At 38.6% G+C, this 22,735-nt stretch overlaps 1 protein-coding gene across 2 annotated transcripts in view; it reads right to left on the reverse strand.

Moving 5' to 3' along the window:
* The window catches only part of tanc1b (tetratricopeptide repeat, ankyrin repeat and coiled-coil containing 1b), a 237,498-nt gene that overhangs the window by 188,512 nt on the left and 26,251 nt on the right, over window positions 1-22,735 (reverse strand). For both annotated transcript variants that reach the window (XM_067444607.1, XM_067444606.1), the window contains exon 2: window positions 12,174-12,263. In XM_067444607.1, coding sequence (XP_067300708.1) covers window positions 12,174-12,231 — 58 coding nt within the window. In that variant the 5' untranslated portion in view covers window positions 12,232-12,263. The remainder of the gene's footprint in view (window positions 1-12,173; window positions 12,264-22,735) is intronic.

The following is a 22,735-nucleotide window of genomic DNA, read 5'->3' on the forward strand; positions in this document are numbered from 1 at the left end:
ACCATTTTACCGTATTACCGCCCAAGCCTATATTGTATAGTAAAATGCACTTCTATAAGTTATGATAATAACAATTTAAAAACATTATTTTTTTTAAGGAACATCACACAAGATAACATTAAGATATTATTTTCATCCAGGTTTACTAATACAGTAAAGCAGCACAAAATAATAATAATAATAATAATAATAATAATGCCATGTTGTGTTCTGTGTTGTAAAAAGGGTTGCAATGGGGCTTTCCAAAATTTCCCGAAAATTAAATAAAAAAATCCTGGAAAGTTTCCAAAAATTCTGAAAATTTTCTGGAAACTTTGCAATACAAATTGGATTATTTTCATTTGATTACATTTAAATACAATTATAAATGATTTCATTCAATTATACCAACTTTTGATGATAAAATGTATTAAATAAAACAAAATCCAAAAGAATTAAAAAATCTAAACAGACTGGGGGGGGGGGGGGGCATGATTGGGGGGGAATAAAACTCATTTCACTGGCCACTAGTAATACTATTACTTGGATGCTTGCCTCAGGAAACACCACAAATTAATCCTTGGGTCAAATTTAACAAGACCATCGTAATCCATCCAGTAGCTCAAAATCATTAAGAACAGCGACGACGGCTGGAAATGTGACCTTTACAAGCCAGAGAGCTGATCAAAGACTCTGAACACCGTTAAAACTCAAAGCCACTACCGGAATACTTTCAAAACAGGATGAAAAAGACAAAACCACAGACATGTGTCAGATGTGAGCGGAAGGCCCTTCAATGTGGTGTGGAGCAAAATGGAAAAGGCAATCTCATGCATGCACAAAGAAAAATGCATGATCATGTTCACACCAGCTAGAGTGGAAAAAATAATACGTCAACACACACACACACACACACACACACACACACACACACACACACACACACACCTACTGAGCTTATAAGTGACCGATTTGGAACGCTCTACTTAAGCATGAAGCGCATAGAAAACTCGACTGAAACAGGTTTAAGCACTAAAATTAAAAAGGAAAAAAATAATAATTTAAACCATAACATTTTTTGATATAATAAAAAAAGAAAACACAACAATAGCTCTAAAAATTCAACTATATTTAAACAATAAAATGAAAACTGAATATAAAAATAAAAGCTAATTCAAAATGAATAGTAAAAGAATGTAAATAATATCAATGCAATTACTCTATTAAGCATAAATATTAATTTAAGCACACACAAATATTGAGTCTATTTTAATTACTAAAATGATTTATAAGACTATAAAGAATGAGAATTATTCTGTATAATTCTTTAGAAGACTGAGCTGCTGTTCACCATTACTTGACTTAGATTGACACTTGGGTGATGTATAGAGCTCGTTCCAGTGCATTATGGGATAGTCTACTTCCCCAAAGGATGTGATGCAAAATAAAACTGCATACTTTAGGAACAGTCACTCATGTTGGGAGTGTGCCTGTGATTCTTAAAATACGGCCCACGTAGGCAGCTCACTGGCTTTTGGAGCACACAGAGGGAGGAAAATTTGGGATGGCTGAATTTGAGATTGGAGATTGCGTGGGATAATGGCTGTGGTGTTTGGCATCAGGGAAGAGTTTCCATGATCCCCTTCAAACTCCCCGGAGAGCCGCAGCAAGCCAAACCGCCAACATTTGCTCCTCTACCGTGTAGTTTAAATAAGATCAGGGCTTTCTCCTTTACTCATTACGGTTACAAATCACCAAGGGCCCGTAACATTTAAGGACAAGGCAGACAATACTGAGTCAATATTCCAAAGACTCTGACTGTTAAACCTAAGAGTCACATTAGTCAAGAGCTCTGTTTGAGATCTGCTCCAAAAAAACCTTGTGAGCTGCCTAACTAGACAGCAATTTAGGGCATCTTAAGCACACTCTAGACACAAAAGCTGCTCCAAAAGGTAGGTAGCCTTCTTAGATAACTCCTACTGATTAAATGCTAAAGACTAATAACAACTAGCATCCACACCTGCACACAATGCCGTTCTGTTTATTTAAAGTGAGTTGAAGTTAAGGCCATTTTAAATCCATATAATGAAGTAAAAACACAATTTTATGATTAGATTGAGACGTTAATGCAAAATCTGCCTTATGTGAAGTTTACATGTTTGCATACAATGTGTTATTTGAGTGTTGGTTATTATATTATATCTAAAAAATACTGAATTTAAGCTAATTTGGGCTCTTTTGTTAACCTTTAATATTATAGTAATGTGCAAGTAAGGGCTCCCTATATACTTCAAAGCATTAGCAGTTTTTTTTTTAATTATCTTTAAGAAACTTTTAGTTATAATTGAATTCATTTAAGGACAGACACAAATTGTTCAGTAAATCGCTGTCTAATAAAAACGGGTCATGCATGTATCGCTCACAGAGAATGTAATCCCAGAATGCATTGTAACAAGCACAGTGTGAATATACTTGTATATAATACTAAAAGTATTAATAAAAATGGTTCACTCTAATGAAAAATGTATATAGCAGGAGTTTTCATGAATACTTCATAGGGCGTATGTTTCTGCTGTACATCTGAACAGAGTTAAACTTCTTTAGAGGCACAGCTGGGTTATTAGCTTTAATTCAAATCTCTGTGATTATCAGAGAGTAAAACAATGATGAAACTTCAGGAATGAGGATAAATATGTCGGGCCTGGGCTTTCACTGCAATAGAGACAAAAATGAAGGAGGTCATATGATGCTTTTTAAAGTTTTCCATTTCCTTTAGTGTAATGCATCTGTTTGTGCATGTATAAGACCTCCAAAGTTACAAAGCTCAGTCTCACACAAAGGGATTTATTCCATCTAACAGAGAGTGAAAACTGATCCAGACATGACTAAAACGCAACGATCCAAGTCCAGATATTACTTTCTCAGATATCCACATTACAAATATTAAATATTTGCATGAAATATTAAAAAAATTGGTTCCTATGGATCTTCATTGTGATGGCAAATCTCAACGCACTGGGTCAGCTGGCCAACCAGAGCGCTCTGAGCTTTTCAGAAGGAGCGACTTTGTAGAAATCAGCGCGTTTCAGACAGACTGGGAATAGAGGTGCAATAATGTACAGTATGTTAAAAGCATGTTAACCTATTCTTAACCACTTTTTTTTAAAGATAAGTAAACAGGCAGTAGTAAAATAAAAACAAATCATCAAATTATTGCAAAAATACAAGTACAATTTGGGTTTTTCAGGTCTGGCAGTGGTTTGCATGTACAGAAATGTAATAAAGTAAGCAGATGCCAAATAACACTGCTTAGTCTACACTGTATACATTCTTATTAATTCACCCTTATCAAAGTTACCAAAAGTTATTCAGTCAGTTTTCATTGTCCTTTGTTATTTGATTAAAGGATTAGTTCACCCAAAAATGAAATTTCTTTCATTAACTCCTCACCCTAATGTCGTTCCACACCCGCAAGACCTCCGTTCATCCTCGGAACACAGTTTAAGATATTTTATATTTAGTTCCGAGGGCTTTCTGTCCTTTGAATGTAAGTGTATGCACACACGCTGTCCACGTCCAGAAAGTAATGAAAACTAGGGATGGACATTTCCCCAAAATATTGTATTCGAATATTTGTGCTCATAAAAATCGACTGTTCAAATATTCGTGCACACCCCTAATGAAAACATCATCAAAGTAGTCCATATGTGACATCAGTTGTTAGTTAGACTCTTTTGAAGTGATATACACAATACATTTTGGTCCAACTTTATTCAGCATTGTCTTCTCTTCCGGGTTTGTTTTCAAACCTCAAATAAAGATTCAAACGGTCGTGAATTGATTCGAGCAGATTGATTCATGATTCGTATCGCCAGTGGCACGTGATTTCATTGCCAGTTTGACACGCGATCCGAATCTTGAATAATGAACGTTTGATTCTTTATATGAGGAATGCGGAATAGAAGACAATGAATGAATGCTGGAATGAATGCTGAATAAAGTCGTATGTTTTGTTATTTTTGGACCAAAATGTATAGTCGACGCTTCAAAAGAGTCTAACTAACCAACTGATGTTACATATGGACAACTTGGGTGATGTTTTCATTACCTTCTGGACATGGACAGCAAGTGTGCATACACTTACATTCAAAGGACAGAAAAGCACTTGGACTAAATCTAAAACATCTTAAACTGTGTCTGAAGATGAACGGAGGTCTTATGGGTGTGGAACGACATTGGGGTGAGTCATTAATGAAAGAAATTTCATTTTTTGGTGATCTACCCCTTTAACATAGACAGCATCGTGAATATTAGGCTGCTGTCACTTTAAGAGTAAATGCACGGACTAATATACTGATACACGTGTTTACTCCCTTAACTGTTTACATTCACTTAAGACAGAGATCTTCAACTCTGCTCCTGGGGACCCACTGTCCTACAGAGTTTAGCCCCAACCCTAATCTAAAGGCAGGTGAAGCTAATCAAGCTCTTCAGGATCACTTGTTGAAAATACATAGGCCAGTGTGCTAAAGCAAGTTGGAAATAAACTTGGCAAGACAGTGGATCACAGGAGCAGTGTTAAAGATCTCTGACTTAAGACATAATTGACTCTGACTACTTGGATACTTTTGACATAATTTTGTGTTATTTTGTCCGCTCAAGTGTAAGAAGACGTGAAAAGAGCTTAGTTTGTCTATCTGAGAAGTGGCTTCAGATGTTAGCACACACAAAACTTTACACACAGCACATGGCATGAGTAAAGAAATTGATTCAGTTGACAATTGACAATGAATATTGTCAAGGCTTAATCTAAAATACCGCATTCTTCAGGCTATAAGTCGCTCCGGAGTATGAGTCGCATCAGTCAAAAAATGCGTCATGAAGAGGAAAATAACATAAGTCGCACTGGACTATAAGTCGCATTAGGGCAGAAGCAGAGCGGGAGCCGCGCGCGCTGTGCATAACGGAGCAGAAGAAAGAAAGTTTGAAGTGAGAAACTTGTGAGGGACTAGAGACAAGCAGACGTGACTTTAACTGTAATGAAGAAAACAAAAAAGCTGATCGCGGACTGAAAGCAAGATGGCCAGAGCTGAAGGGACGAGTCCACAGAAGGGAGAGGCTCAGCCGCGCGAGTCAAACGCTGTGTCTGTGTGAATCATTCTCGGCTGCATATTTTACTAACGTTACATGCTCTAATCATGCAGCCCTCGCGGCCACTCGCATTGCTCGTGAACTGGAGCGCATCTCATCCTAATTTAACGAAACTCAGCATACGCCTCACAGACATGAAATAGATCTTAAGAAACTTGAAATGTCTTTTAACAATTTAAAACGAAAAGAAATAGGCTACTCTGATTATGTAATCCATAGCCCCTTTCACACTGCGATTCCGGCGAATACACGGATAATGCGACCCGGCATTTGTTCCCGGGCCGCTAGATTTGGTCCATTCACACTGCCAGGGAAATACCGTAATATGTGCGCTTTCACACACAACCCGTAATGGTCCCGGATCGAGTTGACATGATCTCAGCTTCAGCGCGGATAGTAAGGAGCTCCGTGGTCTCGACTTGTGTCCAGTTTGCGCTCATTTCTGCTTGTTTAATTTTAGTTTCTTTTGTATCCGAACACTCTCTGCGTTTAAAACATCGACGAGCTCTTCTGGCACTCCAGGGTTGTATTATTGATAAAACAAGCTCTAGGAGTCGCACGATAACTACGTACACGTTGCGGCATTAATTTCGGCTTTTGTTCACACAGCGCTCGTCCCGGGTCGAATACCGCAATATTACTAGGTCCCCGACCCGGGTCGAACCCCGCAATATTACTAGGTCCCCGACCCGGGTCGAATTCGGTAATCAATGCCGGGACGTGGTTGCTTTCACACAGAAGGCGACCCGGCAATGCTCCGGGAATATTCCGGGTCCTATGTGCAGTGTGAAAGGGGCTCATGATGTGCATTTCTCTCTATAGGCACGTTCACTACGGAGATGGCGGTCGTCAAATTAATAAGCTAAAAATAACCTTGAAGCACACTATGGTTAACCGAGTATTAACCGCTAAGGGCCTCGGTTAACGGTTAATGAAAAACTTGAAAACGTGCAGCCCTAATACTTACCAACACCAATTTTTTCCTTGAGCGTTCATTTTCATACACTCTCAGAAAAAAGGTACAGTGCTGTCAATGGGGCAGTACCCTAAGGTACAAAAGTGAAAAGGTACATCTCAGTTCTTTAAGAGTGCAAATTAGTTCCTTAAAGGTACATATTAGTACTTGTTCGGTTTTGTACCTTAGGGTACCGCCCCAGTGAGAGCAAATGTACCTTTTTCTGACAGTGTATACTGTAGTGTAGAACTGCACAATTACAAGTTAAAAGGTCCCAATCTGTGTGAACAGAAAGCACTCTGTGTGTATGTCCTCTCACTTGTTTACATCTTTGTTTGCTTACTGACGGCATAAGTACAGCACCGGCACAAGTGATGGATCCGTCAACGGGTCTGATCCTCTCTTACACTGGCCGCAGGCCATCTCCATTGTCAAGCCCTACTCAGCATTCTGAGGTGGTGTGAAGGCATCAGTAACTCAAGACTGAATCTGAGCTCTAAAGACTTCCAGAAAGGCAATATGATATTCAGTAAAGTGAAAAACAGCCTCAACAACATGCGCTGCTATTCATCTCGAGTTTGCAGTCCACATTTCCCAGCCGGCATGGATGTAAAAAATATGCCACTAATTCCCCACCGGGATATCATAAAATGTCATGACAGCAAAGCGATTCCAGCATACACCACATCAAGAGCTGACAAAACATGTCATTCCTTATTCAAGGCAACAGCGGGGATGGAACGGCCGGAAACCATCCCAGTGGAATCAAGGAGAGAAGGAGGGGGAGGGAGGGAGAGAGAGAGAGAGAGAGAGAGAGAGAGAGAGAGAGAGAGAGAGAGAGAGAGAGAGAGAGAGAGAGAGAGAGAGAGAGAGAGAGAAGGAACAGATAGACGCAAAGGGCAGACAGACCTGTAACTTCATGAAGTATTTCCGACTGGGAGACGAGGTGGGCTGTCTGTCGTAATAATCAGAGCTCTAAATCTAAAAGGATAAGTACAGCAACAAAGGAATAAAAGGACAAGTCTAGACTAGTCAAATTAAATCCTCACACTGCTAAAGCTAAATTAAAAGAATAAAATGCAAACGTCAGCAGCTGCATTTTCTATGAAACCTTACAGCATTTTGACACAAATTCATCTGTTATTTGGTAGAATCTAGTCAGACAGACCTAACTAAACATAAACAAACCTACACTTGATAAAAGAAAATATGTCTGTTTAAGAGCCTAGAATTTACTTCATTGGACTTTACGGCAACACCAAAATAGCGTAATAAATGTATGTGCTTAAAATAGGGCTGTGCCATTAATCATATTTTAAATTTTGGCTTACGACAATTATAAAAACAAGATAATTGAGGCAAAACGATTATTGTGCCGCTGCCGCATTTCTGTCCAGTCCAGCATCGTTTCGTTTACAGCGGTGGGCTTTCGTTCCTCCCTACGCAACACTTAACATCCAGATCAGCCCAATATGTGAGTGATTTAAAGTGCAGTCTACTGTTGCTAAACTGCTGGATGTGACTGATGTTAAACAGTGTTATTAAAAGTGCATTAAGCCATTATAAGCCTAACATAAGGATTAAAGGACAACTCCGGTGAGAAATGAACCTAGGGGTAATTAACAGATGGTTAGCGAGTAGATCGTTCTCTGGGATGCGTTTTCATGGAAATCGAATGTAAAGAGTTTAATCTCTAAAAACAGATTAGCTTATAGCGCTTGTCTATGGGGCACCGGGTAGACACATTATCTTCTTTAATAAGAAGATACTTTATAAACACAGTGCATTACGCGCTTACGGTCACTTAGCAGAGCGCTCGTGACTCAACGAGTCAAGACTGTTTTCCAAGATGGCGCCTGTCCGTGAACGCGTAATGCACTGTCTTTATAAAGTATCTTCTTATTAAACTGTTTGTACACTTACAACGTTCTCAATGCTTCGGTTTGCATGTAGGGACCCTCATTATGCTACCGTGTTAGTGTGAGGCTATTTTGAGCCTTGTTAGTGGTATTAACTAGTGATTTAATTTCACTACCCTGTGCCCCATAGACAAGCGTTATAAGCTAATCTGTTTTTAGAGATAAAACTCTTTACATTCGATTTCCATGAAAACACATCCCAGAGTACGGCTGGGTTTCGATTCAAATTTCAAGAATCGATTCGATTCTCAAGATCTTGAATCGACTATCATTTTTCGATCCGATGTGATCCGATCTTTGAGATTTAGATAAGTGTTTTTAAAGAAAGCATTTTTTCCAGCTGTTACCTGAACATTACAGGACTGTAGTTATGCAACATATTGATACTATTATTATAGACATTCAACTGCAAATTAATGGAGTATTGATGGGTGTAAAGAACAATTCCCCTTCCAGAGTGCTCTAGTCAGCGAACGCGCGCTGTGGAGAGGGCGCGTGCTGTCATGACAAGGCAGCCATTAAAACTTCCTTGGCAGTAAGCGTGCGCTGCAGTGAGAACGGCTGTGACGTAAGCAGCGTTCTCGACATATCCAGCAGCCCGAGTTCACTAGTATTCTCTGTCCGCCGCGGTAACGAGAGAAGAGGAAGAGTGAGGAAAACTCGGTCTGTCCGCGGCGCTTCTTCAGCACGGCGGTATGGTGGCGAGAGCTTCGGCTTGAGTTTGTTTACCTACTCTAGTATTCTCTGTCCGCGGCGGTTCTGGAGTTTTCAAAGCTGCCATGTTCGTTGTTTTAATGTCCTCCCACCTCGCGCGCATGCATGAATTCAATGACGCGGCAAATTAAAATTCACGGGGAAAATGTAGGCCTATTATTAAATCGATCCTCTGAGTTACGGATCGATCCTCTGAGTTACGGATCGATCTTTAGAAATTAATATGAAAATCAATTCAGAATTGGTGAATCGATTTTTTCAGCACAGTCCTAGTTATAAGCTAATCTGTTTTTAGAGATAAAACTCTTTACATTCGATTTCCATGAAAACCCATCCCAGAAAACACACTACTCTGTAACCATCTGTTAATTACACCTAGGTTCATTTCTCACCGGAGTTGTCCTTTAAGTAGTAATAATAACAATTATAAAGAATATAAAGAATCCCTAAATAAGGATTGTTCTATATTTATTGTATACAGCAGTGTTATTTTACATTTGCTAGCTTTATTCAGCTTTTGTTGTAGCCTATTATTATCTGTATAGCACTGTAAGTTCATCTTCCTGAAAAAAAAATAAAGCACTGTTTATTTCATTTGTAGTTTTAATCTGTTGGGTTTTTTTGTAATTCGTTTCTTTGTTCTTATATTATTGCTGACACAAAAAACTAAGGATCAGGATCAGCCAAACACCACAGCCATTATCCCACGCAATCTCCAATCTCAAATTCAGCCATCCCAACTTTTTATCGATAATAATGAAATTTCACTGACATTTAAAACGACTGATATCAAGAAATAAGACTTTGATCATATCACCCGCCAATAATCGTGTTAAATAACCGTGATTTCAATATTGACCAAAATAATTGTGATTATGATTATTTTAATGGTGATTATGAAATGTTAATATCACTATGAGCTATGAGTTTAAGGACATCAAACAACCTGTCCAGGTTGAGATCGGTCTAATTTGATGAGCTTCTATCAAGTGACAGGTAAATTTGCACTAAAATATTGTGTAGTTTGACTGGATACAAATTTGACAACATGTTTGAAGCACCTTTGACATCAACAACAAAAAATGTGAGTGTTATAACTGATGCAGAGACAGCAAGAAAAAATGGGTGTGTAATACATGATTCACGCATGATGAACATGTTCCTACAACTAAAAACAACATCTGAGAGAAACAACCGTAACACTGTCTTTCAAGGGCCCCATGATGAATAGACAATATCACTAGTTAAAGCACTTACAGTGATGTGTACATGACAGCACATGATCTTCCGGAAAGCCTATGATGCCTACATAGGCAGCTAACTAGGTTTTAGATCAGAGCCACTGTGTTTTGGTCTTCTATCTCAAATTTCGCTTTTCCGTTGAGGCCAAATCGCCATTAATATTTCCATAGCAGCATCCCAATATCCCAGGGAATTGAAGTGTACACACATACACACACCGCCTAATTCTCCTGGAGCGTTCAGAGCTCCTCCACACCTGTTTCCACAACAGTGACATAAACCAGAAACCACATCATAAATCCCTGTATATAAATCCGACTCTTTGATCAGATTCATGCTGACAGATCTATGATGCATATCGCACACATGACATCATCAGGCATCCCGAAGCAATCTTGTTCATGTACCGCCTCAATTAGTACATATTTACAAGTCTACTAGCTTCTGATGGGCTTTATTTAGTATGAATCAACAAGTTAGCGAAAATGACTTATTCAAATGCAAGACATCAATGGTCCGGTTTACACCTCGAATTAAAATGCGTTTTGGTCAATCGGACTACAAGTGGACAAGGGAGACACATTCCCGTTTACACTTGCTGTTTTAAGACCCCTTCACCCCGGAAGCATAACGAAAAAGCGAAGCGAATAATTGAATATTTCGTATGCGAATATTTTGCGTCAAAACCATTCACATCAGCCGCGCGACACAAATTTGCGACATTTCAGAGCTCCAACATTCGCTGCATCAGCTGAGAAAACACGGACAGTGAAGATGAGCTTTTCATTTTATTTAAAAGACCGAAAAGAAGGTTTCCGGTGCACCCAGTCAACAGAGAGTCTGAAGGGGAGTATGCTAATCATCTACAGGAGCTAAATCTTTATCATGGCCGGTTCTGCACTTACTTTCTTAAGTCTGTGGGACAATTTGAGGATCTCATCCCAAGACAGCAGCGCATCTGACGAGACAAACCCAGCACTTCAGGGAACCAATCGATCCGGACTGTTTCCAGTTAAGTCACAATTTAAACATTTAAGTGCCACAGACATACTGATGGCAACACATTCACTTTCCATAATCGCGGACATAAGGTTTAGAAAAAGAATAGACGATTTATAAAAGGTTAACTTAAGTTATTGCTGTCTGTAAACACAGTAGTAACCACAGCTGCAGGTGCACAGCTTTGACTAGACCTGTAATCTCATGAGATATGCCATACCTGGCAAAGGTTAATGTTAAGTGAATAGCTTGACATCAACTGGACATTTCATCACCTTTGTTTCCTTGTATTTTATTGGTTGAAGCCGTTTTTGACACCACTAGAGTAAAAAAAAAAAATCGACATCGAAACAAAAAAAATGTATGTTGTTTTTCCGCCGCAGCACATTCGCGTTCGGTGTGGAAGCGCTCATTACACAAACAGCTGATCAAAAAATAAAACCATCACACAAATTATTCGCGCGTCAAAATCACGTCCGGTGTGAAAGGGCCTTTAATCCGTCTCTTTTGTCCAGTTTCAGCCCCTTCTGTCCTGATTTCTTCAAGGAGAGGGTCTATGGGTGGGTAAATGTATGGGCTTTTCAGATCTTTTGAATGAAATGAGCTCAAGCAATTTACAAATGAACGCGCCCCGAGAAGACGGAAAAACACGGAGATCAGCAGTTTTACCTTCTGCTCTGACAAACGCAAGACGAGCCGAAAGCTGTGAGTGTGTGTTAGAAATCAGGAATGATAAGAGAACATTGTGCTTGGGACGTTTTTCATCTTCGACAAAGTTTACATCCAGTCTGGCTAGCGTTCTTCCCATAATGTTTGCGCGTTAGGTTAGTAGATGGAGAGTAGCGGGTCTTTTAAATGCATTTGACCACATGAGCGTTTACACTACGAAAGCAATCCGGTCAAATGCGTTTTCTACCTCTGGAAGTGAAAAGTGGACAAGCTCAAAACATTTCAGATCCCGTTTACACCTGTATTTAGTGCCGTCCACTTGTGATCCGATCGACAAAAACGCATCTTAATACCAGGTGGAAACAGGACCATTGAAAAAAACCTGCAACCGGTGATTAGAGGTGATAAGGGTTCAAAACTAGTGGTTTTCAAGGTGGAAAAGTTGCTACAGTTCATGATGTTCAGAACTGAACATCACAACTGTAAAACTTGATTTGTGCATGACCGCAGGGAACCCCAAACAATATCATAATCAGTTTTCATACCTGCATCCTTCTTGTTTTTCCCACTGTCTCTGCTCTTCTTTAGCACGGCCCTGAACATGGCGTGACTCCAGGAATCCCTTCGCGATTAAGCTGTGGAAACACAAGAGATTTTTCACATGAAGCAGCAGGTTTGCAAATTCAGAAGATCTTGCGGTCTAGAGTTACACTCCACCCTAAAGAAAAATTCTCCTCCGAGACCTTAGAAATCCATACTGCGTGTCAGTTTTTATTTGACTACATGCTCTTTAAATGTCCCTGGGGCATTGATTTTTATTAAAATTCACAGATTCACACTCTTTAATGGAGATCACATTGCTTGTATCGCCGGCAAATGTAAACTATATTATCGTCTAGCTATAATCTGTTGAATTTAAAAAATACCCAACCCTAAATATAACTTATGAACAGAATATTCAAATGCCATATTTAGCATGTTCAAATTATTAATAAAGAAAATTAAATAAACTAGTGTTTTAAGAGGGCCAAAATAGTTCAATTTTTTTTTTTTTTTATTCAAAATAAGAGCATATCGAATAGCTCCTTGTATATTTTATTTCTCTGTTTGGCAAGATTTTTCCCACAGTTCAGTCCACCCACTCCAAAGTGTGTCCGCTGGTGGGCCGGCATGGAAAGAATCCTTCAATATTTGCACAGATCGGCTCTGCTCCGCTATCTTGTTATTCCGGAAAACAAGCTGTTGGATTCCCAGCATTCCACATCTAATTGATGCTAAACGGCTGAACTTGGGCTTCCCGTGCCACTCGTCATGATAGCGCTGAGGTTTCTTCACCTCTCAGAATTTACAGCACAGGTCAAACGCATTAAAGCATGTCTATTTATACAGTTTCTGTTCTGTAAACTTCACTCGGGTGCATCTTGTGGTTAGTTTGTTCAAATTAAACAGGAAGGTGACTGAATGCAAATACAATCAGGTGTGTGCAACACATCACTGGCATCGTTTTCAATCCCTGGCAGTGCTATAATAGAAAGACATATATAAATAGAAAGACAGATATATATAAAGCCTACATTTTGAAATAATATAAACGCTCAAACATGCATTTCATACGCATTTGTGTTAATTTTCCATCAGTGAAACAACCCACTACAGCCTGTAAAACATTTAAACAATTATCAGTAAATAATGATAACCTAAAGAATATAAGAAAATTTGATAATATTTGATAATATTAAATATTCACGTAAAACAGCATTCACATACAAAACACTCGGTTAATAACGAAATAATAGTTAAGTAGAAAATAGTATTTATGTAAAGCGATAAAATACAGAGTATAGTAAAAAAATTATTAAAAGAAAAAAAAAAACGTTATCGTCCATTATGACGTTTTACTGTAAACATTAACAACTGCCAATTTAAGAGGCATCGCCCAACCCTATAAAATACTACGTTACATTTATGCATTTGGCAGACGCTTTTATCCAAAGCAACTTAAATTGCATTCAAGGTACACATTTTTGTCAATTCTTGCTTTCCCTGGAAATCGAACCCATGACCTTGCCCTACCGCTATGCTCTAATCATTGAGCTATAGGAAAGCTAAAGTACCATATATTGTTAAATATTTTTACTACACATGATTTTCTCACCACCTCCCCAGAGAAAACAGCCTTGCTACAAAGACAAGTGCTAACAGTGAAATAAAAAGTGTGCCTGACAGCTCCGCTCAGATGAGAGGAGACAAGGTGAGGGGTCTGAGCTCACAGCCGACACCCCGGCACTGAGATCAAGCATGAAAAAAGCCTGCCGGCCTCACCCCAGGAGCCCGATCCGCATCGATTTGAGCTGGCCTGCTGCGACCTCATCCAGAGTGAGGAGTCAAAAGTTGAGGAGAGATGCAGGAAGATTAGGTACAGAAACACTGAAGTTACAAAGAAACACTGGAGTCCAACAAGAGGTAAACAAATTGGGTTCACGCTGGTAATCTGGTTAAGGAATGGGGGGGGGGGGTCTGCAAGTAGCTTTTATGTTGAGTTTAAAAACACTGCTTGCAAAAGAAAACACTGTAAATAAGCTCAAAAAAAAGCTTGCACAGCACATATCTTGTGATACAAAAACCCAGAATTCATTAGATATAAATGCAATAAATTGTGTTACAATCACAAAATTATCCCGCTTGCATTTTCAAACATTAAAGTGCCCATTATTCTATTTTATTTCTAATTTTGTCTCCTCATTTCTCATTCAAGAGACTGAAAACAGTTCTGTCGAAGCTAAAACCCTGATTGGTCAAATGGCCCAGTTTGTTGTGATTGGTCGACCGCTCACAGCACAGCTCGCGTGTAAAGCCAAACGACCTTTATTATCTACATTTCAGCAAAAAAATATTTTTCAGCACTTGATACACAGTGATACAAACAGTAATGATGCCGTATGAATTCCAGCACGAGTCCTCATCCTTTGAAAGTGCACGCAAAGTGAATTCTTCTGGACATGTCGACAAAACAAACGAAACTCTTCCAGTCTCAGCTATAACTAGTGTTTAAGGGCGGGTCAAAGTAGGCGTTGTTTGCAAACTTTGCAGACCTTTTACATTTACACAGACAGCTATATTAAAAACTACTAGGCCTGTCGCGATAGTCGATAAATCAATTAATTGCACGATAAAAAAAATGAGCTCGATAATTTTTCTGGCCGCGATAATTGCCATTTGCATGCTTTTTTGTTTTCCTCGTCTCTCTCGTTGACTGCACGCGCCTCGTCTGTTTGGGGAGGTGTTTATACTCGACGCGCAGACCAGGTGCGGCGTGATGAGACGTCATTCTCGGCCAGCAGATTCGTCTGGAACTCGTGGCTCTTCGGTTGCGGAGCCACACGCAAAGTTACGAAATTTGACGTGCACAACGGCAAGCGAAATGGGGTCTCGCACACTCCGCGTCGACGTCATTTTTGCCGCGCGCACCCTCGCGCTCGAGCGGACGTGTCGTATATAAACGAGGCTTAAAGCTACACTGAAGTTTGATAAACGCAAGTTAATTCTTCAGTTCAATCTTTGTGTGCTAAAAAGGCACATAAGTTCCTGTAGAGATAGCAATACACATTCTCCTATTTTTGCCAAATAAATGAAAAGCATGTCATCAATGTCTCAAAATATCACTTTCCTCAGAGATGGTCAAGTTCAGTTTGTGCATGATAAGGCTATGATATAACAATTTTTTTTAATACTGTGTCCTAAATTGTGGATGATTAATATATCATATGCTGAAGTACATTTCTGGATTAAAGGGGGGGGGACAAGAACCGTACAGAACAGTAAACAGTGACCCTAAAACCGTGATACGAACCGAACTGTGGGTTTAGTGAACCGTGCCGCCCCAATATGCACCTAAAACACAATCATCCGGCGCAGTTTTCATCCATTTTATTTGTTGTTTTTGGTACTTATTTAAATGCATTTTTTAAACAGAGTGAGATGCTTTTATGGCTTTTGGTTGTTTTGTTCATTTACTGTGGTTATTTTAAATGTTTTCCATTTTTAGTATTAAATAGTCTTTAGAAATTACAGTTTATTGATCTTTGAAAAAGGTGTACCTGCATTTTTATGCCATTATCATTATTTTAGATGAAAATGGTAGACAATATTATCGTTTATCGCAATATTTTTTGGGCCAATTTATCGTCCAGCAAAATTCGTTATCGTGACAGGCCTAGAAACTACATGAAAGATTATATTTGAAAAAGCATAATAGGGGAACAAATATATGCAAACGCAAATATCATGGAAAATATAACGCAAAGGCACATGTTTAACCATCATATTGCACAAACTCTGATCTTAATATGACCTGTCATCATTTGAGTTTTTCCATCCAGGCTGTTTTTACAGGATAGTGAGGTGAACCTTAAAAAAGACTCAAATGTGCAGCACATGCGAGCAATTACAGCAGCACGTCTCATTCCAGACGACCTCTCTCACTCCATCCATCTCTGAAGCTACAAGCAAAACGGCCGCAGACAGATTCCTCAAGCTCTTCAGCGGATAAGATGAGGCAATAGGAATTCTGCCACCCTCGCAATCTGTAGAGCTGGCTGATATATGTCAAAGAAAACCTTTCGTTTTGACTATCTTTTATATTTATGTATCTTTCTCAGAAAAAGCTTAAAGCTAAAAGGGTGAATTCTTTGGAAAATAAATCTGGAATCTTCTTTTCAACCAAAAAGCAGTACAGGTAAGTAATATATTAAAAATATATAGTTAAAAAAGCAGTGGTTTTCATTAAATGAACAAAAGGAAGAAGTCATATGCACCAATATAGCCATGCAAACAGCAATATTTACCTATATTTTTGCTAAAACATTTTAATATCTGAAAAATGCCACATTTTTGAAGTGTTTTAAATGATTGGATCAGCGCTTTAAAATCAATTAAATGAAAAAGACCATTAAAAGAATTCATGAAACTAAACTTCAACTCTGTTTTGAAACTGAGTTTTAATGACATTAAGATGCTATTAATCCCATAAAGAGAGCTGTATTGTATTCAAAACACATTTTAAGGCCTCTGAGTCATCAAGATAGGTAACACTATTTTATCCTTCAATTCTCGCTATTAATAACTTGTTGCTTATAAACATGCATATTATTAGGGTACTGGCTTTTTATTAGTACTTATAGCACATATTAACGCCTTATTTCACATTATCTTATTCTACATCCCTTAATCTAAACTTACTAATTATTAATACACAGTAAATTATGATTTTATTGAGGCAAAAGTCGTACTTAATAGTGAATATGTTTCCGATACTGAAGTGTTAACCAACATTATGTTCCACATGCCTTCTGTCTTCTGATTGATAGTTATACTTTTTTTAGCAAAAACTAAGCTTGTATATATCATCTTACACTGTAAAAAATTATATGATCAATAAGTTATAAAGACTAGGGATGTGCATTTCAAGCAAAAATAATATTCGATGATCGCTGGGAATTATTCGAATATTATTCGAAAATCGCACCCCTCCCCCGCATGCACGCAAACTGGCATAGGTATATCCTTAAATAAAAGCCTTTGGTCAATTAAACGCCGGGTCTCTGATAGTGGCTTGGTCAGCACAAACAAATAAAGGCCGGGGGAAAATGTGTGGATAATCTCCTAAATGCCTTTCATTTAATGTGCACTCAAGTTCATCGTAATGTAGGCTACAGTCGGGTTGTGCCGTGAAGGCTGATCAACATCACGCAATCATCCTGATGCCACGCCCGTTCTTGCGAGTGCGACACACACTAAGTCTCTTCTATAGTTAACCTAAAAACTTTGTAGGGATGGCTCTGTAAATTAAATTGAGAATATAACTGATGCATTTATGCCATTTTAAATAGGCTAAATGATGAGAGATGAGATCTGTGAAAATACCGTGTCAGGCAGGCTACACAAATATTGATCTCGTCTTTTTTATACATCTTAAACACTATTCGCACGGTATTGGTATTATCCAGGGACCTCTGTGATTTAGAAATTACTAAAATAACCTCACGTGCAACCTATATAAAAAATTAAGCGAGGAATAAGCATTTTACATTTTTCTCAATGCTGATTACCGATTAGGCTACAGTAGCCTAATTCTGGCCGAACATCTGAGTTTTGCGTGGCGCGCATTTGCACGGGATAAGCAAAGCCTGTGATTTTACTCGAATTTACTGACTTATTACCCGGATATGATGTCAAGACTTCGTTATAGATATAGCTGTATGAAATCATTAAACAGGCATCGATTTCGTTTTGATTATTAATAAATAAAAAACGAAATTATGTTTATTTATTACGCAAAACTCAGATGTGGGGGATTAGCCTAATTTGAGAGGTCCCTAGATAATACTTATCCCGTGCGAATAGTGCTATAGCCTACTCTGCATTTAACTTAAAACATATTTTATTTTGTACAAGAAAACAGAATAGGCTTCAAAATAAACTATGTTGATGAAATATTGTAAAGTGGTCATGAACTATAGGCTACACGAACGACCGTTTATAAAAATAGGCAAAATCAAAAATGAATAGGCCCTATCTCCGAGAAAAGTGCGTGCAACCTATTGGAAGCACGGGTGAGTAATTAGTTTGGTCAGAAAAATAACTAAATTATAGTTAAAAAAAACTTAGTTAAAAAAAATTATGTAAAGCGACATAAAGTGCATAAACTCTTCTTAAGTGGAAGGAAGCTTATTTCCCTCACGTGCAACGATAGCCTATAGAAAGCGCGGAGTCATTAATTGGGTTAGAAAAATAACGAAATTATATATATTTTTTAATAGAAAATAATATTTATGTAAAGAAATATATTAAATTAAAAAGTGTCTGAAAGTACACTACTCTTAATGGAAGGAAGCTTTTTCTCTCACGTTCAACCTAGAAAGCACTGAGTAGGCTAATTAGTTGGGTTAGTAAAATAACGAAATTACAGTTTAAGGATAAAAAATATTTATGTAAAGAGATATAGTAAAATAAAAAGTGTTTAAAAGTGCACAACTATTCTCAAGTGGACGGAAGCTTTTTCCCTCATGCGCAATATAGAAAGCGCAGATGGATCATTAGTTGGATTGGAAAAATAACGAGATCAGTTTTTTTAAGTAGACAATAATATTTATGTAAAGAGATAGCCTATATTAAAATAAAAAGTGCTTAAAAGTAGTCTATACAACTCTTAAGTGGAAGAAGGCTTTTTTCCCCTCACGTGCAACCAGGCTGTAGAAAGCTGAGTCTGGTTCGGGTAACCTCACGTGCAACCTATATAAAAAATCAAGCGAGGAATAAGCATTTTACATTTTTCTCAATGCTGATTACCGATTAGGCTACAGTAATTCTGGCCGAAATTGCTTTGTCGACTTTCTAGCTTGTTGTTGTATAAATGGTGATATGTTTGCATGTTTCGTAAAAAAAAAAAAAAAAAAAATCAATGATAGATATCTGTCCACTGGAACGTTATCGCTTTTATTCGCTAGTAATTTAAAACGGTTTAAAGGCTACATATATGAAGAAAGAGAGGGAGAGAGACCAATGGTCTAGACGGGACAGTAAACTCGGGTTCTACAAACTCCATCAGACTTCTCAAACCCTCTCCTTCTACAAAGTTGATCGGAAGCATATCTTTAGCGATCATCTTCGTGATGAGGGCCGTTGTTTGCTCTGCCCGTCTAGCATCCGACTTGGTTGATCGGATCATAAAACTAGCCACTGATTGCTGCTGACCTGTGGATGGACCTGCTGGGTATTTTGCTCTCAGATGACTGTGCCTTGTAGTGGTTGACCTATGATAAGCAAGCATCGCATGGCAGAGTTTGCACTGCACTTCTTTTTCATTATTTTTTATTATAAGAACTCCACACAGAACTCTTATTCGACATCGTGACTCTACGTAGTGTGCATGATGATGTGTTATTTTGTTGTTGTGTGAGAATTGATTGACAGCCTTTACGTGCGGTTTTGACAGCGCGCGCCACCCGCTGGTTACATTAACACGTCACCACCGCATCAGCACAGCAAACCTGGATTTTTTTTTTAGATGACAATCGCACAGCCTATTCGATATTCTATAGTTAAATCAACTAATCGAATATTCGAAAATCGTGACTCATCCCTAATAAAGACATGTTTGTTTATAAATTGCTTTAGCTCATCTAAATAAGTTAAGCAATTTTCAACCTTTTTATACAAGTCACACTAGATTCAGCTGAGGTTTTAAGTAGGGCTGGGCGATATGGAGCAAAAATATATATCTCGATATCTTTACAGGAAAAATAACCCACTAAAAACTACAGCAAAAACAAATATGCCAAATATCATAGTCATAATTTTTTATTGAAGTGCAAAGAGGTAGTCAGTCCATGTAGGAACAATGTGCTTTTGACATAAAAAAAACTCCCTGATTACATAAATAATAATAATTTAACTGTAAAATTAAATAAATAATACATATAGCCTTAATTCTTTTCATTCATTTCATGCCTTCAAAAGATGAATCAAAGACTCCCTTTTCTTACAGCTAAAGTAAACAGTAAGCATTTTGCAGAAAGATTGGGGCATGACTGAGATATAAATAAACTGATTTTGTCATAACACAACTTTCTGTTAAATTTGTATCAAAATTCAAACAGTAGGCTAGATGTCACGCTCTTTACTAAACCGTGACTGAGCGCCTCATCATGCGGATCATGTAGGCTACACATGAGGCGAGCTTCCCTTCTTTTTCAGTTACAGAGCGAAATATGAACGTCAGAAGGTAAGCTATATGATACAGTACAACTTACAGAAGAGCACTGTACTGTGTCTCAGGACACCCAGGATGTCGCATTTTTCCCTCTTGGTTAAAACATGCACAGACCTATTCATCATAATCCCGTGATAAAGCTGACAAAATAATAATATTTTTATGATATTGCAATAATTTTTAAATGCTTTTAAATAATATGCGATCATTTTGAAATTTTAACCAAAAACTCTGCGATCAGTTAGACACAGATCATAAACTGACATGATTGTGACTGAGAGTGCGTCTCGCACCAGTAGTGTCAATCACTAGCCTGACAAGCCAGAACCACATCAAGATGTTTGGTCTGGAAACTCCCCATAGACGGCTCAATCCGAGGGGTGGGATAAACGGTTGTCTTTCAAACTCCCTCTGCACGCGATAGGATAGCGCTACACCAACCAGAGCAACGAAGGTGAAGCAGAGCTCGTTGATAGATTAAACATTCACCGTATCCGGTCGGCTAAACTCTGAACACATCTTCCCTTTTTAAGAATGACTTCAGTGCCGTTCTTTGTTCTTTTCTCAGAGAAAAGCTTAACTCAAGTCTTCCAGAGTCGCGGTCAAAGTTGATTCGAAAGACCGCCGCCGTTCGCCAGTTTCTGTGTTTACTAGAAGCACGCAAACGCAACTCGGCCGTCGTCATTATGGCCGCGCCCGCCGACGATACACGACGTTATTGGCCCGTCCAGATTGTGAGGAATACAGCTCAGAAGGGTATTGAGAGTTCCTAGACGACACTTGCGGGCAAATTAAATTTGCTGCCGCTAGGGTGCGTCTAGATTTCTAGGCTAGTCAATCACCTGACTGTGGGTGAAACTTGCGATTTGAACTATGATGAACATTAATATTTCTTTATGAATTGAAACGTGGTCTCTAAACTAAGTCTGAAACAACGCACGCGCTTGTCAACATGATAACTAATCCTCTCCTGGTTGCGGAAGCAGCCGTGTTCAATGAGACAACAGGCGAGGGGAGGGGGAACAAAGCAAGGAGGCGGGAGGCGTGCGAGCACAGCACAGGGAAGCCAAACAAGCAAAGTGGCGGAATCAGAATTAAATATAAACAATATATCGATATATACGATATGTCAAAATCCATATCGAGTTTAAAAAATATCTCGATATATTTTAAATATCGAGATATCGCCCACCCCTAGTTTTAAGTCAGTTCAATGTAATTTAAGTTGAAATAAAACATCCAGGTTGATTGAACTTAAATTTAAGGCAGCAACATTTTTACAGTCTTCTGTGTGGAGCAGTTGTCCATGAGGGGCAGCCCGCGGTTTACTTTAGTTTTGTTTATCATTTGATTAAAGTCTTTGTTGAACGGGCACCAGTTCCCACCTCCTTCCTTTCCATCTACAAACTGCGTTACAATTACATCTCTTGATTTTTGGCCATATTTTTTCCTACTCAAGAGCTCCACATTCTCCTTTATCACGAGCCATAAAAGCCTAAATGAAACACATATGCAAACTTCTCATTATTATGATTTTGTCTAAAACTGTTGTCTATAAAGTTTAATAAAAAGTCATAATAACTCGGTTAAACCCTCTCTGCCACTCACAAGTCATGAAACTAGTGAAACCAATAGCATTATCTTCTTTAGTCACCTAGATCTATCGGTATCAGCATCGGCCACTGATGGTCAACCGCTGGTTCCAGACCAGATTCAAGGTCAGGAGTTTCTGAAGACTGACCCATAAAGATTGACAGCGAGAGGTCCACATGTCCTGTCAACGTTTCCCTCACATCTGATCCGACCCAGGAACGAAATTAAATCAACATGTGGCTCTCTGACTGAACAAAGACTTTGGCAGACCAATCTCAACCATTCAAGATGAAGATACCATGTCCTGAAGGAATGGGGAAAAAAATCTCAGGGCAGTCCCATGGACTATCTCCACAGGAATGACTGGCTACAGGTAGTCTGGGCTGTCTGAAGCAGCTTTATCTCACTCTCGTTCTAAAGGGGGTCTTGCTGCTCCAATGACTTGGCTATCTGCATTATCTCGGTGGGCCGCTCAGCAGCCCATTATAGACTGAAGCAGCCGCAGAGACCCTGAAAGACTGAAGAGCAAAGGAAAGCACCCTGCTTTAAAGTTATTCAGTTAAAGTGCTCCTATTATGCTTTTCTCATTCTTCATGCAGTGTGTCATACAGCTGTTTGAGAATGTAAAAGGTCTGTAAAGTTTTAAAGATCAAAATGTATAACAAATAAAGTTATTGTCTCCTAAAAGAAAGAATTAATTCTGAACTGCTAAACCGAGTCGTCAGTAATTCCAGTCCTAAACCT

This window comes from Pseudorasbora parva, chromosome 5 (assembly GCF_024679245.1).
Source record: "Pseudorasbora parva isolate DD20220531a chromosome 5, ASM2467924v1, whole genome shotgun sequence".
NCBI classification, from domain to species: Eukaryota; Metazoa; Chordata; class Actinopteri; order Cypriniformes; family Gobionidae; genus Pseudorasbora; species Pseudorasbora parva.